The sequence below is a fragment of the Kogia breviceps genome, chromosome 10 (assembly GCF_026419965.1).
Source record: "Kogia breviceps isolate mKogBre1 chromosome 10, mKogBre1 haplotype 1, whole genome shotgun sequence".
In the NCBI taxonomy this organism is placed as follows: Eukaryota; Metazoa; Chordata; class Mammalia; order Artiodactyla; family Physeteridae; genus Kogia; species Kogia breviceps.
Window position 1 is genome coordinate 42,464,902 of NC_081319.1, and position 19,320 is coordinate 42,484,221.

At 40.5% G+C, this 19,320-nt stretch overlaps 1 protein-coding gene across 5 annotated transcripts in view; it reads right to left on the reverse strand.

The window, feature by feature from the left end:
- The window catches only part of LARS2 (leucyl-tRNA synthetase 2, mitochondrial), a 283,460-nt gene that overhangs the window by 56,750 nt on the left and 207,390 nt on the right, over positions 1-19,320 (reverse strand). For all 5 annotated transcript variants that reach the window (XM_067044468.1, XM_067044469.1, XM_067044470.1 and 2 more), the window contains 2 exons: positions 7,976-8,083; positions 6,622-6,781 (listed from right to left, as the gene is read on the reverse strand). In XM_067044468.1, the coding sequence (XP_066900569.1) occupies positions 6,622-6,781; positions 7,976-8,083 (268 nt within the window). The remainder of the gene's footprint in view (positions 1-6,621; positions 6,782-7,975; positions 8,084-19,320) is intronic.

A 19,320-nucleotide genomic window follows, 5' to 3' on the forward strand; every position in this document is an offset into this window, starting at 1 on the left:
CAGTGGCACAGACTGCCAGTTGACCCCATATCTGTCTCTCCTTCTGATTCAGCAATAGAATGTTTAGTTGGACTCATGACTGCGTAGCTAATGGCAGCACTACTCAGTTTCCCTTGCACTGGCTATGGCCATGGGGTTAAGTGTAGAAGCAACTTGCAGGTCATGCTCTCAACGGGAAGGAGCTGCCCTTCTTCCCCCACCACCTTCTTACTGCAACGCAGATGAAGTGTAGAACAACCTAGAACACACAGATAAGGGCAATGTCCTAGAGGGGCAGAGCAGGAAGACGGAAAGAGCCTCAGCCCCAACCACCCCACAAAGCAGACTTGTTATACCCACTCTGCATGTCACGCGGGCAAGAAATAAACTTCTGTCCTTTTAGTCACTGTTTTTCTAGGACTCTCTCACAGCCATCGAACTTATATCCTAAGTAACAAATTCCCCCCAAAATTAAAAGTGGTTGGGTAAGGAGGCTACTGTCATTGCTGTTGTTAGTACCCTCTGTAATTTCACGTAATATACATATATCACCTAGATTTTTAAAAACACAAATTAATTTTTATAAAGAGAGATGGAAATTAAAGTAATCTTGAAGTATTATTATTTTTTACCTGATAAATTAAGAAAAACTTTTAGAAGGGTACCATCACTGTTTGTGAAGTTGCACTGAAATTCATATATCATTGGATACAGCACTCTAAACTGATATAGCCCTTTCAGAAACCAATAAAAGCAACTTGTAAACAGAACTAGAAAAGGGTTCATAACCTTTGACCAAAAAAATCACACTCTTGGGGATGTTTCCTAAGGAAGTAATTCTACAGAGGCAAAGAGCTGTCTCCATAATAGCCCAAACATGAAAAAGGCCAAATGTTCAACATGATAGGGAAGATTTAGGATATTATGGTACACTTGAGTTGACAGAATATTATGTATGGATTAAAAAACAATTGGGAAGCCTGCCTAAAAACAAAGAAATATTTTCTGATATCATATGAAGTAAAAACCAAAAAATAAAGACAGAAGCAGTCTGATTTTTAAGATAAGCATGTGCGGGAACACGAATTTACAAGATTTATGACACGTACAAAAGAACAAAGTTAAACTCCTACCTTTGCTATATATAAAAATTATACTTAATTTAAAAATGGATTAAAGACCTAAATATAAGATCTAAAACCATAAAAGTCTTAGAAGAGTTTCTTAGAAGAAACAAAGGTATAAATCTTTGTGATCTTTGATTAGGCAATGGTTTCTTAGATATGACACCAAAAGCAAAAACAAAAGAAAAAGTAGATAAATTGGACTTTACCAAAATTCAAAACTTCTATGCTTCAAAGGACACCAGCAAGGAAGTGAAAAGAAAACGCACAGAACTGGAGAACATTTTTGTAAATCATATATCTGATAAAAAACTTGTATCTAGCATAAAAAACTATTATAATTTAATAATAAAGACAACTAAATTTAAAAATGGGCAGATGATCTGAACAGATATTTCTCTAAAGAAGATATATAAATGGCCAATAAGCACATAAAAAGATGCTCAATACCATTAGCCATCAGGTAAATGCAAATCAAAACCACAACGAGATAATGCTTCACACTCACCAGCACGACCATAATAAAAAAGACAGACAATAACAAGCGTAGGCAAAGACGTGGAGAAATTGGAACCCCCATGTACTGCTGCTGGGAATGTAAAATAGAGCAGCTGTTTTAAAAAACAGTCTGATTGTTCCTCAACCAGTTAAAAACAGAGTTACCATAAGACCCAACAATTCTACTCCTAGATATTGGGTTGGCCAAAAAAATTCGTTCGGGTTTTTCCATTCAAGCAGATAGAAAAACCCGAACGAACTTTTTGGCCAAGCTGATATATACACAAGGAAATAAAAACATATATCCACAGAAAAATCTGAACGAACGTTCACAGCAGCTAGTTGGAAAGTGGAAAGAAACAAAATGTCCATCAACTGATGAAGGGATAAATAAGATCTGGTATATACAATGGAATATTATTCTGAAGTAAAAAGGAATGAAGTACTGACTACAACATGGATGAACCTTGAAAACATTGTACTAAATGAAAGAAGCCAGTCACAAAAGACCACATATCGTATGAGTCCATTTATATGAAATGTCCAGAACAGGCAAGTTTATGGAGAAACAAAGTAGATTAGTGGCTGCCTGGGGCTGGGGGAAATAGGAGGAATGGGGGTGACTGCTAAAGGGTATGGGATTTCTTTGGGGGATGATAAAAATGTCCTAAAATTGACAGTGGTGATGGTTGTAAAACTCTGTAGATATACTAAAAACCATTGAATTGCACATTTTAAGTGGGTGAATTTTATGATATGTGAATTATATCTCCATAAAGTCATTAAAAGAAAAATATGAAAAAAAAGTAGAGTACTTGCATTAAAGGGTTGAATTTTTCTCCATTTTCCCACATAAAAGGTCTATTATGACAGTTTTTCAATTAGAAAAAAGTTCTTGGCCAGGCCTAGCATTCTCCACATTTCTCATTAGTCATGTGCTGGTGACATGAAGCAGGAAGCAAAGGAGAAATCCCAAGTAGCTGAAGCACTTCATACAGGGGTTAAGTCACAGCTAAATGCTTTAGAAGATACAAAGGATTACTAACTTAATAGTTAGTAATTACAAAGGAAACATTCCAGTCAAGAAGCTGCCCCCTACTCTCAGGGCCCCCACTGCAAAAAAGGCAGGTCTTTCACGCCCCACGGAAAAACAGACCAAAGTCTCTGTTCATAACTCAGCAAAGCAGTGCTGCTTGCAACCAGGTCCCAGGGTTGCTCTGTGGAAACAGGGTCCTCTGGTCAAGTAAGCGTGAGGAGAACTGCATGATGTCCCCTCGTAGACAGTCGCAGTGCACATTAGAACAGCGAAGGCACTAAAAAGTCCAGAAGCAAAGAAACCTATTTATTTTTGCTTTATGCCAGGTTACCTGAGCACGGAAGCTTTCCTCCACACAGCATCTATTAACATGTGCTGAAAGGATGCTAGTAGGAGCAGTCTGATTCGAGAATAAACTATTATCCACAGGATTCTGTTCCTTACCCTTTGTCCCACCCCATGCTGAATCAATGGAGAAGGGGCAAGACAACAGGAGCAATAAATTATTCAGTGTTCTGGGGCTTCTCTCTAATGTGTCAATAACAACAGGGTTTCTAAGTCACCCATTAGGGAGACCTCATTTACCCTTTTGGCAAAAAATACATTGTGTAGACCACTGGTGACTCAGAGCTGAAATGTGTGGTTCCAAAGCCCCAGGGTTTGCATATTTTAATATTAGGAATGTAAGAAAAGACTCCAGGAAATGTCAGAACAGCTTCTAGAACTCTGATGATATTTCCCTATTGATGCTTTTTATGGTTTCTAGTTCCTATCAAGTCACAGCTTACATAACATGACTTAAATCAGAGGCAGTCAGCTGAGAAAGGAGGTAATGCCAATGATGATGGAAATGCACTCAAATTCAATAACTGTATAGAGAAGGACCTTAATTTTTGCTCTCTTGAAGGAATCTGTGCCAATTATAGTATGCTGAGCAAAAACAGTACATTTAGTCAAAAACATCAGCAACCCAGTCGGACAGGCCAGAAATCAGGGAGTTGTCCCAGGAGCCTTCCAAATACTTCTCAGAGCTGTTCTCGCCCCTCCATTCTGATGGCCACTGTTCTAGGGTCTTCACCATCTCTCACCCTAACTAATGGGGTAAACCAGCTCTCCTGCCTCTACTCTGCGACTCACGCATCACCCTGTCCACATGTGTCATCCTCCTCCTCAGACCCCTCAGGGCTCCCTCTGTTCCCACCAAGCGCTCCACCCCACCTTGCCCGATAGCCCCATCACCTGCGCTGCAGAGAAAACTCAACTTACAAAGGTGAAATGACCATCCTTAAGTCATAGGATGGATCTGGGATCAGAACCTTGATCATCTTGTGCCAACTCAGGAGCCAATATGCAGAAATCAACTTAGCAACTGCAGAAACTCACGTTTGAGAATTTAAACTTGTGCAAGTGATATACTCACTCACAACTGTGTGCTGCCATGACTTGCAGCAGTCACTGCTTTAACAATAGTTACCCTCAAAACTGGACATTTGAGGGAAAACCAAGCTGCTTGCCTGATTTGAGCCAGATGGCAATGGTAAATGACACTGGTGATAAGATGTTCAGGTTTAAAATGTGACCTCAAAGGCCAAAGGAGGCATAAATCCATATTCATATGGTAATTTTAATTCACTGGGAAAACTGCATTACACTCAAGCATTGTACTGGCCATAAATGACTGATTCTACATGTCAACATCCAGAGACTTGACATGCAAATTAATCTAGAGACTTTGAATAAACTGACATCTGCAAAAAGAATATTTCCATTCTGAAAATTAGAATCAGAAAATTTAGAGCCAAGTGTAGTGTTCCATTTGTAATTATTTCAGAGATTACTAAAAAGAGGGGAAAACAAAGTGAATGAGCCATTCAGCGCCAAAAGGAAATAACCAGGCCAAGTCAGATCTGCTGATATCCAAATATTTGATCATGAAAACATTGCTCTCTGCATATGCTAAAATCATTTCTTAATTTCTTACATATGAAAATGTTTTGGATTTATATAGTGTCTTTCATGTCAGGAACTCCATCTTTTGTAACTTATCAGCTAGTTAATCCTCTACTGCTATTACTTCATTTTAATTTGTGTCCCCAAATTAACCATGGGAAAAAAATCTAAGGCCAGATGTTTATATTTTTCAGTTTTTCAATTTTAGATATTATTCAACCAACATAGCCCTCAAGGAATCTCAAAATGCTCATGAAAGTAAAAACAGGGGCTTCCCTGGTGGCGCAGTGGTTGAGAGTCCACCTGCCGATGGAGGGGACACGGGTTTGTGCCCCGGTCCGGGAAGATCCCACATGGCGCGGAGCAGCTGGGCCCGTGAGCCATGGCCGCTGAGCCTGCGCTCCGCAGCCGGAGAGGCCACAACAGTAAGAGGCCCGCGTACCGCAAAAAAAAAAAAAAAAAAAAAGAAAGTAAAAACAACGAGTTTTCCCTTTAAACTAAACAGTTGAAAACAATTCAATCTTTCTTTTGAATATGTAGAAAATAAAACTGAGAGAGATAGCTACTGGACTTTATAAGCACACGCTGAAATCTTAAGAGTCTTTTCTCCATTTCAATATACAACAACAAAAGAGATGAAATCAAATGATATCTGTCCCGTGCCAGTGAATTACATATGCATCTGGGTCTCCTCTGCTATGACCCTGCCTCCGCCCCTGAAGACAGGACTGTGAATGGCCATCTATGCATCCCAAGTGCTCAGTATGTTGCAGGCTCTCAGTAAGTATTAACTGATCTGAATATTAACGTTGTTTAGTACACAGTTAGAAGTCCTAAGCAGAGATAAGCTGGGATGACATTGTTTATCTTTCCAATGTGATCAGGAAATCTTTCATTCTGACTATTTTAAGAATAGCAATTAAAAAAAAAACTTAATGCCACCATTCAAAAAATTTTATTAAGCAAATAATTTAAATAGACCTCCAATAATTCAGACTGTGTGCTTTGGGTTGAAGTTTATAGTCTATGAAAAGTGAAGTAGGCTGAGATTTTTACAGAAATTTTACATTTCTCTGGAGACCTACTTGTAAATGACAGGGGAGTTCCTTTCGCCTGCCCAGGATCATATCCCCTTCCTCTGGTAAGAGCCTCTAAGTTTTAGAAAGCTACCTCTTCCTCACTGATGACAGTCTTGTTGGTCTATCAAGGAAGGTGCCTGGCCTTCCCTTGGCCAACAAAAAGGCCAGGGTCCCCAGTTATACCAAGTGAATACCCTTCCCTGCAACAGGAATCTCAAACCAAGTGCCCCAAGCACTGAGGGCGAGGTGAGAGCAGATTCACTCAGTCAGTGATATGCAAGAGACTATTAGTTCCTGCTGCCCAAACCCCCATGGCTGTCTGGTCCAAGTCCTCTTCCAGACTGGTTCTTCCCCACAGCTTTCCAGTATGTTCCCCTCCTCCCCTGGGTTAGCCAGAGATGGATTCTGTTGCTTGCAACCCTGGAATATTGACTAATGCGTAGGCACTTCCAAATCCTCACTGACCAACACCCACTATGCCAATTCTAGGTCAGCTTGATCCACTCATTTAAGACGTGTATTGAGCAGGACTCTGCTTGTCTGCTCAGATCACTGTGTGAATTCTTAAAGATACTAAAATTAAGTTATTGAAAATGTTTCCTCTAATTGTCATTGGCTTCCTTCCTGTCCCTGTCAGTATAGTTTTATTTGATGATAAAATTATAAGTTAAGTACCAGATTCTATTCCTATCAGAAAAGCGCTTTAAATCTAGATTATATTTAAAGGGAAAGAGTTGAGCATTCAAACAAAAACTTAAGAAGTGGACGAACTAGTAACTCCAAGTAACTTAACATTTTCAGAGCTCTTTTTGATCCTCAAGATTTAAAAGCAAAACATGAAAAGTTAGGCCAAGGAGAATAACAGATCACACAAGATGACATATGTGAAAGGACCGTGAACTCTGTGAAACATAAGGCATAATGCCCCCGTCGTAACCTTAACTTGCCAACTCACCTTTGCCAGGGATGAGAGACTTCCGAAAGGCTTCCTTCAGAGAGCTGTGCCCATGTAAGAGTCTGTGGCTGGGAGAGATGGTCACGTGGGAGGTGCCGTAAATGGCCTCGGGGGTGGCCGTGTAGGCGCTCAGCTTTTCTCCTGTGACTTGCCCATCAACCTGGCAGGGGGGAAGCAGAGTCATTTCACTTCTCAGTCCTCCCTCTGGGGCTGCTGTGCTCCCCAGCCATATCCCTTCCTCCCACCCCTCCCCAATCCCAGACAGTGGTGACAGTTCTGACCATAGCCACAGGGATGTGGGTACCTGAGGTGGTCCCTGGCAGGGGCAGAAAGGGCAAGAGAGAAGAGGGTCGCAGCTCCTCTTTCAGGAGGCCTCCCCAGTGCCCACAACCAGGTGTACTTGGGGGCCCCAAATCAAAGGGGGTCAAAGCATGCTCAGAAGGATGCCTTCCCCGGTTCTTGGCTCCTCTGTTCACAAATCAATAATAACTGTCAATGTTATTTGTCCTGAGAAAGGAGCTATACTTCCCTCCAGGATTTAAGTTACAAATAAAGGCATCAACATTTCTAACCAGAAAAAGACACTGAGGCTAATTCCATTTTGAATAGGAAAGAAAGGACAGCCTGAGCTGAGCTCAAGAATGAGTGCTCCTAGGGCTGGTTAAATGCCTTTCAAGGAAGAGTCAAACATTACGCACCAACTGAATGCCAACTATGTGACAGACACAGAGGACACAGAGAGGCCAGATCCTCCTTCCTTCACACATTCAAATGTGCTCACAAAGTGCCAATGATGTGCGAAGCACTTGGGGCCCAGAACTAAAAGTCCACACTATGGACTGAGTGCCAATTAGGTGTCACCTATGGAGCCAGGCGTGCGGCCTCAGAAGCACAGCCACATGGCCCTGTATCTGCAGGACTGAGAGTGTTCCCTCCGGAGATGTCTCATTTTCAGGTGGGTCCAGGAATGGAGATGGAAAACACTTTCATGATAAAATATTGGGCAAGGGAGAGAATACAGAAGACATTCCACATACAGTAGCCAGGTGGCTCAGAGACCCGCATCCCTCACCCTGGTGGAGAAGCAAAGGCCTAAGATGTGATCACATCTTGAAATGAAAATTTTGGATGTAATGAGTTAAATAAAATGTTATTAAATTAATTTCACCTGTTTTTTTGCACTTTAAAAAATGTGGCTACTAGAAAATTTGAAATTACATATGTGACTCTCAGTATCTTTCTACTGGATTAGCACTGCTGCAGAGTCTCAAGTTGCTGGTCTCTTCAAAGAGTCCTAAAAATGCAGAAGGGGGTTTCTGAGCAATAATTGCTGGAGATGCTCTTGCTCGATCACCTTTAATGTGAAGTCCAAATGGCAGCCCACACAGTCCCCGATCCAGTGGGCCTGCATGCTTTTTATTCCATACCATTCCGGAAGGTCTGTCAGCGCATCCTGCATGGGCTGTAGGAATGAAAGGAGAACGGAGAGGTAGAAGCACACAGCTTACTTAAGACAAAGCAAGTGATCTGGGGCTCACTAAGGTGGGAGAACTGGGGACACTGAAGGAGGTTCAGGATTTAGCCCTTTTCTCCTTCACTTGTCAATCAGAGGCCCAGCAAAGGTCACACAGATGCACTCATCATGACTCAATTTAGCGAGATGGGTTTCACTCATTTCTCTATTTTGAGTGGGCCAAAGTTTCAGAGAGAGAAGAAAATTAACAAGGAGAAACCACGATTAACATCTCTGATGGATGTGGTTAGTTCATTCTCCTCCATAGTCTGGGACCTAAACAAAAGAAGTTCAAGCTTATGAATTTTTAAACCCTAAGATAAGTCATTCATAGGTATGGCTACTCTACAACTCAACTGTATCATATATAGAACATTATAAGTTTATTTAAAGAATAAAAATTAGCATAAGGAAAACCATCACATTGATTTGTGTAACATTTACTATTAAAAGCACACATTTATTTTCATCGTTGTGTAATTTTAATCCTAAAATCCTACAAAAGGGAGGCTTTTCAATAAACTATTCTCTATGGTCTCAAGCTCATGCCATCGCTTTATTTGAAGATGAGATACATTCTTTCAACAAATAAGTTTAAAAGTAAATCATATATTTATAATAAGAGTCTAATTTTAAATTCCTGACTGTATTATGACTAATACAGGCAACATAACGATGCTTCATTCGTGTAGTGTTTTGTAATTCATAAAGTGCTTTTACACACATCTCTTCTCACACACTCTGGGTAAGGTAGCTCACTTTCAGATTAATGAACCCACATTGAGAAAGGGTATAGCTTTCTCATGTAAGCCTGCAGGAAAGGACAAGCCAGGACTAAAACCCAGACCTTACTAACCGCATTCTTTTGCCTACAATGCAGAGACTTACTCTATCGTGTGATAAACAACACAGAGCATCTTCTATACTTGTCATCTATCTATCTATCCATTCTCATTTATTTGGGAGAGCCTGCAAGTTTCAAGATCCAGAAATTTCTTCTGAGGCAGAAATTGTGGATTATGGACACCATCAAGTTGACCAGCAATGTGTCCAATCATTTGTTTATTCCCAGGAATGTATTAATTCCCCAACCCTAAACACAAGGACCTCATCTAGGCATTGGAGACTTGGGCATACACAAAGCAGGATGTGCCAGAGTCCCTAAAATGAAGTTTAAATAATGCACACATGGAGCCTGCTGCTATTAGTTGGGTAACTGATCAAAATGCAATGCCAAATGCTATTAGCATCAAAGAAGATGGGACACGGGTTGTGGAAATGAATCAAGGGAAAAGATGGGAGGGTAGGGAAGAAAAGTAACAGAGTGAAAAGTAGGGAGAGATATAAAAGATTTGGGGGGGTGGACCACAGAGGAGAAGGAAAGTCATAGGAAGTGGGTGGGTGAGGAAAGAAAAGCTCCGAAAAGAAAAGAAAGGAAGGGAAAAGAAGCAACTAAAGAGTGCCTGCCCAGCCCACAGTAGGGTACAATGACCAGTCAATAACAGGGTGGGCCTTCCTGCCATGGGGCTGTCAATCTTGAGAGAAAAGCAAAGGAAAGAGGGAACGGAGTTACACTAATATTAAAATAGAAACCAGACGTGTGTGCAAAATAGGAAAAGGAGAGCACTGGAAAGCCTCAGTGAAGAGCTCAAGCTGTCCTTTTAACGCAACGTCACACTAAGGCTCAGTAAAGGCAAGTCCCCTTCCTTTTTGCTACCAATAGGAACCTAGCTGTGTGACACTAGGCATAATTCTCATGCAGAGACCCAACTACCCAGCTCATGTTTATAGGTCATCTTCAACAAAATGATTCTAGGGTTCTCCCATTTCCAGACCATTAATCACGAAAGATAAAAACGTTTTTTTTGTGAGGAAATGTCATTAATTAGAAACTGTGGGTATTTTATAGTCTACCTGGTCATTTGGAAAGGAGATCCACAAAAACCAAATAGCTGATGACAAAGATTCAGAAATATTTTAGGTAAGTTTTGAAACTTTATAAATCAGCTTGACCTATGCTTAAGCCAATTCATGATGTTGATGAAACCGTTTTGCCCAATCTCCCAGGGCAGGATCAAGGAAAACCAGAGTTGCTAGTTCTAAGTAAAATAAGCAGGTCAACATGTATCAATGCTATACATATATTCCAACATCTGTGCTTGTGAGATGGCTTTCCATAGGATATACAAAATGCTTTATGGGTCAAGTAAAGTTGCCCAAAAGGACCATTACGTTTCAGTATTTGCCTGAGTGAAAACTGACTTTTGAGAAGGTGGTAAAAGTCCTGCTTCAGGTTCCTGACTGTTCATTACTTGAATTAAAGTGGCTTTCTTTTGGTACAAATTATTATGTATAAAATAAATAAGCCACAAGGATATATTGTACTGCCCAAGGAATATAGCCAATATCTTAAAATAACTATGAATGGAGTATAATTTATAAAAATTTTCAATCACTACATTATATATCTGAAACTAACATAATATTGTAAATCAACTATACCTCAAAAAAAAAAAAAGTAAGAGCAACGAGACTGGTTCAAGATGGTGGAGTAGAAGGACGTGCTCTCACTCCCTCTTGCAAGAACACCAGAATCACAACAAACTGCTGAACAATCATCCATAGGAAGACACTGGAACTCACCAAAAAAGTTACACCACATCCAAACACAAAGGAGAAGCCACAATGAGATGGTAGGAGGGGCACAATCACAATAAAATCAAATTCCATAACTGCCGGCGGGGGGGTGACTCACAAATGGAGAACACTTATAGCACAGAAGTCCACCCACTGGAGTGAAGGTTCTGAGGCCCACGTCAGGCTTCCCAATCTGTGGGTCTGGCAACGGAAGGAGAATTCCTAGAGAGTCAGACTTTGAAGACTAGTGGGATGCAATTGCAGGACTTTGACAGGACTGGGGGAAACAGAGACTCCACTTTTGGAGGGCACACACAAAGTAGTGTGCTCATTGGGAACAAGGGGAAGGAGCAGTGACCCCAGGGGAGACTGAACCAGACCTACCTGCTAGTGTTGGAGTGTCTCCTGCAGAGGCGGGGGGTGGCTGTGGCTCACCGTGGAGACAAGGACACAGGCAGCAGAAGTTCTGGGAAGTACTCCTTGGCGTGAGCCCTCCCAGAGTCAGCCATTAGCCCCACCAAAGAGACCGGGTAGGCTCCAGTGTTGGGTCGCCTCAGGCCAAACAACCAACAGGGAGGGAACCCAGCCCCACCCATCAGCAGACAAGTGAATTTAAGTTTTACTGAGCTCAGCCCACCAAAGCAACAGCCAGGTCTAACCACCATCAGTCCCTCCCATCAGGAAACTTGCACAAGCCTCATCCACCAGAGGGTAGACAGCAGAAGCAAGAAGAACTACAATCCTGCAGCCTGTGGAACAAAAACCACATTCACAGGGCTTCCCTGGTGGCGCAGTGGTTGAGAATCCACCTGCCGATGCAGGAGACACGGGTTCGTGCCCTGGTCCGGGAAGATCCCACATGCCGCAGAGCAACTAAGCCCGTGAGCCATGGCCGCTAGGCCTGTGCGTCCGGAGCCTGTGCTCCGCAACGGGAGAGGCCACAACAGTGAGAGGCCCGCATACCGCAAAAAAAAAAAAAAAAAAAAAAAAAAAAAAAAAAAAAAAACCCACATTCACAGAAAGACAGACAAGATGAAAAGGCAGAGGGCTATGTACCAAATGAAGGAACAAGATACCGCAGAAAAACAACTAAATGAATTGTAGATAGGAAACCTTCCAGAAAAAGAATTCAGAATAATGATAGTGAACATGATCCAGGACCTCACAAAAAGAATGGAGGCAAAGATTGAGAAGATGCAAGAAATGTTTAACAAAGATCTGGAAGAATTAAAGAACAAACAAACAGAGATGAACAACACAATAACTGAAATGAAAAATACACTAGAAGGAATCGATAGCAGAATAACTGAGGCAGAAGAACAGATAAGTGACCTGGAAGACAGAATGGTGGAATTCACTGCTGCAGAACAGAATAAAGAAAAAAGAATGGAAAGAAATGAAGACAGCCTAAGAGACCTCTGGGACAATATTTAACATAACAACATTCGCATTATGGGGGTCCCAAAAGGAGAAGAGAGAGAGAAAGGACCAGAGAAAATATCTGAAGAGATTATAGTCGAAAACTTCCCTAACATGGGAAAGGAAATAGCTACCCAAGTCCAGGAGCGCAGAGAGTCCCATACAGGATAAATCCAAGGAGAAACATGCCAAGACATATAGTGATCAAACTGGCAAAAATTAAAGACAAAGAAAAATTATTGAAAGCAGCAAGGGAAAAGAGACAACATATAAGGGAACTCCCATAAGGTTAACAGCTGATTTCTCAGCAGAAACTCTACAAGTCAGAAGGCAGTGGCATGATATACTTAAAGTCATGAAAGGGAAGAACCTACAACCAAGATTACTCTACCCAGCAAGGATCTCATTCAGATTCGATGGAGAAATCAAAAGCTTTACAGACAAGCAAAAGCTAAGAGAATTCCACTCCGCCAAACCAGCTCTACAACAAATGCTAAAGGAACTTCTCTAAGTGGGAAACACAAGAGAAGAAAAGGACCTATAAAAACCAACTCAAAACAATTAAAAAAATGGAAATAGGAACATACATATCGATAATTACCTTAAACGTGAATGGATTAAATGCTCCAACCAAAAGACACAGGCTTGCTGAATGGATACAAAAATAATACCTGTATATATGCTGTTGACAAGAGACCCACTTCAGACCAAGGGACACATTCAGACTGAAAGTGAGGGGATGGAAAAAGATATTCCATGCAAATGGAAATCAAAAGAAAGCTGGAGTAGCAATACTCATATCAGATAAAATAGACTTTCAAATAAAGAATGTTACAAGAGACAAGGAAGGACACTATGTAATGATCAAGGGATCAATCCAAGAAAAAGATATAACAATTATAAATATATATGCACCCAACATAGGAGCACCTCAATACATAAGGCAACTGCTACCAGCTATAAAAGAGGAAATCGACAGTAACACAAGAGTGGGGGACTTTAACACCTCATTTACACCAATGGACAGATCATCCAAACAGAAAATTAATAAGGAAACACAAGCTTTAATGACACAATGGACCAGATAGATTTAATTGATACTTAAATTCCATCCAAAAACAGCAGATTACACTTTCTTCTCAAGTGCGCACGGAACATTCTATAGGATAGATCACATCTTGGGTCACAAATCAAGCCTCAGTAAATTTTAAAAAATTGAAATCATATCAAGCGTCATTTCTGACCACAATGCTATGAGATTAGAAATCAATTACAGGGAAAAAAATGTAAAAAACATAAACACATGGAGGCTAAACAGTACGTTACTAAGTAACCAAGAGATCACTGAACAAATCAAGAGGAAATCAAAAAATACCTAGAGACAAATGACAATGAAAACACGACGATCCAAAACCTATGGGATGCAGCAAAAGCAGTTGTAAGAGGGAAGTTTATAGCTATATACAAGCCTACCTCAAGAAACAAGAAAAATCTCAAATAAAAAATCAAACCTTACAACTAAAGGAACTAGAGAAAGAAGAACAAACAAAACCCAAAGTTAGCAGAAGGAAAGAAATCATAAAGATCAGAGCAGAAATAAAGGAAATAGAAACAAAGAAAACAATAGCAAAGATCAAAAAAACTAAAAGCTGGTTCTTTGAGAAGATAATCAAAATTGATAAACCACTAGCCAGACTCATCAAGAAAAAGAGGGAGAGGACTCAAATCAATAAAATTAGAAATGGAAAAGGAGACGTTACAACAGACACCGCAGAAATACAAAACATCTCAAGAGATGACTGCAAGCAACTCTATGCCAATAAAATGGACAACCTGGAAGAAATGGACAACCTGGAAGAAATGGACAAATTCTTAGAAAGGTATAAACTTCCAAGACTGAACCAGGAAGAAATAGAAAATACGAAGAGACCAATCACAAGTAATGAAATTGAAACTGTGATGAAAAATCTTTCAACAGGGGCTTCCCTAGTGGCGCAGTGGTTGAGAGTCCACCTGCTGATACAGGGGACACGGGTTCGTGCCCTGGTCTGGGAGGATGCCACATGCTGGGAAGTGGCTGGGCCCGTTAGCCACGGCCGCTGAAACTGCGCGTCTGGAGCCTGTGCTCCGCAACGGGAGAGGCCACAACAGTGAGAGGCTTGCGTACCACACACACACAAAAAAAATCTTCCAACAAACAAAAGTTCAGGACCAGATGGCTTCACAGGTGAATTCTATCAAACATGTAGAGAAGAGCTAACACCCATCCTTCTCAAACTCTTCCAAAAAACTGCAGAGGAAGGAACACTCACACACTCATTCTATGAGGCCACCATCACCCTGATACCAAAACCAGACAAAGATACTACAAAAAAAGAAAATTACAGACCAATATCACTGATGAACATAGATGCAAAAATCCTCAACAAAATATTAGCAAACAGAATCCAACAACATATTAAAAGGATCATGCATCATGATCAAGTGGGATTTATCCCAGGGATGCAAGGATTCTTCAATATACACAAATCAATCAATGTGATACCGCATATTAACAAATTGAAGAATAAAAACCATATGATCATCTCAATAGATGCAGAAAAAGCTTTTGACAAAATTCAACATCCATTTAGGATAAAACCTCTCCAGAAAGTAGGCAAAGAGGGAACCTACCTCAACATAATAAAGGCCATATATGACAAACCCACTGCACACATCATTCTCAATGGTGAAAAATTGAAAGCATTTCCTCTAAGATCAGAAACAAGACAAGGATGTCCACTCTCGCCACTATTATTCAGCATAGTTTTGGAAGGCCTAGCCATGGCAATCAGAGAAGAACAGGGATACAAATTGGAAAAGAAGAAGTAAAACTGTCACTGTTTGCAGATGACATGATACTATACATAGAGAATCCTAAAGATGCCATCAGAAAACTACTAGAGCTAATCAATGAATTTGGTAAAGTTGCAGGATACAAAATTAATGCACAGAAATCTCTTTCATTCCTATACATTAATGATGAAAAATCTGAAAGAGAAATTAAGGAAACACTCCCATTTACCATTGCAACAAAAAGAATACAATACCTAGGAAAAAAACCTACCTAGGGAGACAAAAGTCCTGTATGCAGAAAACTATAAGACACTGTTGAGAGAAATTAAAGATGATACCAACAGATGGAGAGATATACCATGTTCTCGGATTGGAAGAATCAATATTGTGAAAATAACTATACTACCCAAAGCAATCTACAGATTCAATGCAATCCCTATCAAATTACCAGTGGCATTTTTTACAGAACTAGAACAAAAAATCTTAACATTTGTATGGAGACACAAAAGACCCCGAATAGCCAAAGCAGTTTTGAGGGAAAAAAACAGAGCTGGAGGAATCAGACTCCCCGACTTCAGGCTATACTACAAAGCTATAGTAATCAAGACAACATGGTACTGGCACAAAAACAGAAATATAGATCAATGGAACAGGATAGAAAGCCCAGCAATAAACCCATGCACCTATGGTCAAATACTCTATGACAAAGGAGGCAAGGATATACAATGGAGAAAAGACATTCTTTTTCAATAAGTGGTGCTGGGAAAACTGGACAGCTACATGTAAAAGAATGAAATTAGAATACTCCCTAACACCACACACAAAAATAAACTCAAAATGGATTAGAGACCTAAATGTAAGACCAGACACTATACAACTCTTAGAGGAAAACATAGGAAGAACAGTCTTTGACATAAATCACAGCAAGATCTGTTTTGATCCACCTCCTAGAGTAATAGAAATAAAAACAAAAATAAACAAATGGGACCTAATGAAACTTAAAAGCTTTTGCACAGCAAAGCAAACCATAAACAAGACAAAGACAACCCTCAGAATGGGAGAAAATATTTGCAAACGGATCAACGGACAAAGGATTAATCTCCAAAATATATAAACAGCTCATGCAGTTCAATATTAAAAAAACAAACAACCCAATCCAAAAATGGGCAGAAGACCCAGATAGACATTTCTGCAAAGAGGACATAAAGATGGTCAGGAAGCACACGAAAAGCTGCTCAACCTCACTAATTATTAGGGAAATGCAAATCAAAACTACAATGAGGTATCACCTCACACCAGTTAGAATGGGCATCATCAGAAAATCTACAAACAACAAATGCTGGAGAGGGTGTGGAGAAAAGGGAACCCTCTTGCACTGTTGGTGGGAATGTAAATTGGTACAGCCACTATGGAGAACAGTATGGAGGTTCCTTAAAAAACTAAAAATAGAATTACCTTATGACACAGTAATCCCACTACTGGACATATACCCAGAGAAAACCATAATTCAAGAAGACACATGCACCCCAGTGTTCACTGCAGCACTATTTACAATAGCCAGGTCATGGAAGCAACCTAAATGGCCATCGACAGACAAATGGATAAAGAAGATGTGGTACATATATACAATGGAATGTTACTCAGCCATAAAAAGGAACGAAATTGGGTCATTTGTAGAGATGTGGATGAATCTAGAGGTTGTCATACAGAGTGAAGGAAGTCAGAAAGAGAAAAACAAATATTGCATATTTACGCATATATGTGGAACCTAGAAGAATGGTACAGATGAACCAGTTTGCAGGGCAGAAATTGAGACACAGATGTAGAGAACAAACGTATGGACACCAAGGGGGGAAAGCAGTGGTAGGTGGGGGTGGGGTGTTATGAATTGAGAGGTTGGGATTGACATGTATACACTAATATGTATAAAATGGATAACGAATAGGAACCTGCTGTATAAGAAAATAAATAAAATAAAATTAAAAAAAATTAAAGCAACAATCACACAGTGTATAAGTAGTTCTTTTTGTATAAAGAAAAAACAGTCAATAAAATTTATTGTAAAGTTAAAAAAAAAAAGTGGCCTTCTTTCAGTTTCTCAAAAATACCAAGCCTGCCTCACGGCCTTGGCACATGCTATGTTCTTGCCCTGAAACACCGTTTCCTCACCCTCTATATGGTGGCTGCTGAGTCTCCCCATCTAAAGAGGTGCCCCTATCATTCTCCTTGCTCTTCCCACATCCCTAATGGTCCATCTCTTCTCTAGTCTGATTGCTTGTTGATGGTCTGGCTCCATCTCTGCATTATAAGCTCCCTGAGAGTTCTGTTCACCAGTGTAAACTCAGCACCTATAGTTTCTGATATATAATAGGTATTTTGAACATGTGAAGGAAAAAAAATGAGAAATGGGCCTCCTGCCAAGGTAATGTAGAAACCAACCCTTTCCCCTCCTCTTTTCCCTGATAATGATGAGGAAGCCTACCTCTAATAACCTGGGTCAGCCAAGGATCTGGTTTCAATAGACCTGTCTCAGGGGACACACTGCTGCCCACGGACAGGTGGCCTTGTCTTCCTGCAGCACAGCCAACAGGAACCTGGCTCTTCAGTGGGCCCCTTGGTGGCCTTTCAGTTTCATTGGTCTCCCTCTCTTTCCCTCCCTCAGTGATCTCAAGAGGCCTCAATTCCATGATTTTAAGACTGCAAACTTTCTCCTTTAAGAGAAAGTTACAAAAGTCTAAAAAAAATTGATACAGATTTATTTATTTGATACAGGTTTATTTTATTTTTTGTGTGTGTGTGTTTGGTTTTTTTTTTTTTTTTTTTTTTTTGCAGTACGCGGGCCTCTCACTGCTGTGGCCTCTCCCTTTGCGGAGCACAGGCTCCAGATGCGCAGGCTCAGCGGCCATGGCTCACAGGCCCAGCTGCTCCGCGGCATGTGGGATCCTCCTGGACCGGGGCACGAACCCGTGTCCCCTGCATCAGCAGGCGGACTCTCAATCACTGCGCCACTAGGGAAGCCCCAGGTATATTTTTAATTGTGACTTTTGGGGTGTTTAAAAATCACTCATAAGGACTTCCTTGGTGCTTCAGCGGTTAAGACTCTGTGCCCCCAATGCAGGGGGCCTGGGTTCGATCCCTGGTCAGGGAACTAGTTCCTGCATGCTGCAACTAAAAGATCCCACACGCCACAACCAAGACCTGGTGCAGGCAAATAAATAAATATTTTTAAAAAAATCACTCATAGAGGTGGCCGTAAGGCAGCATTAAGATCATGATTCATTGAAGAAAAGTTGAATTATATTCCATATGTAGTGTATATGTATTTAGTTGGATACGAATTCCTTGGAAACTAACCATATACTTAAAGGCACCTATAAATACACTCAGCTAAGGAGAATATTTACTTGATTGAAAGAGCTTATTCCCAAAATCTTTCAGATAAATCATAGTTTCTCCATATTTTCCCTTCCTGGCTGACATAAATGGAACATGAAATTGCAGAGGTACACATACATGTAACAGTTTAAGAATGCTACAAAACAAATATTAGAAACATGGAGTTTCTGTTACTGAAACACAGACTTGAAAAGTCGAACAACTAATTTTAGCATAACCCAGAGGTTAATGGGATTTCTGGGATGCGATCTTTGATATACTCTCCTAAAGATGCACGAGAGATAAAAATGAGTCAGTTGGTAAGAACTGCAATGTAAACTTCATCTAAAATAAGGCTTTCCTAGAAATTCTTTCAAAAGAAACCAGCTGCTATGGACATTAGAAGATGGCATGTGGTATCTCAATTATGAATGAATCATGTACCAAAGTTTCCACGTTCCCATCCATTTCATTTATAATATGGCCACTGAGCATTGTGTTTCGTGAAATAAAAGGTGCCAGGAAATCCAGAGGACACAGGGACATGTTGAACTGCCCCATGAGTTTTCAATCAGCAAAACCCAGGAAACTACGGGCCAAACAGCCCAGGTCCTTCAACTGATAAATTGTAAGAAAAAGAAAGGGATAAAGAGGGAAACCTGTAGATTAAAGTACTTGAAAGACATCAAATTTAAAAAGTGAAGGTAGGAATAAATTATACTCTCTAGGGAAGCACATTTAGGTGATAAAACTATAGAGAAATGTGAGGACGTGACTATCTAAAAGTTAGGACAGTAGCTACTTTGGGGCTAGGGAGGCACTTATGTTGAGATGAGACATGTAGAGGGCTTCTGGAGTGCTCTGGCAAGATCCTCTATCTTGACCTACAAGGGCGGCTGCATTAAAATAATTCAAAAGCT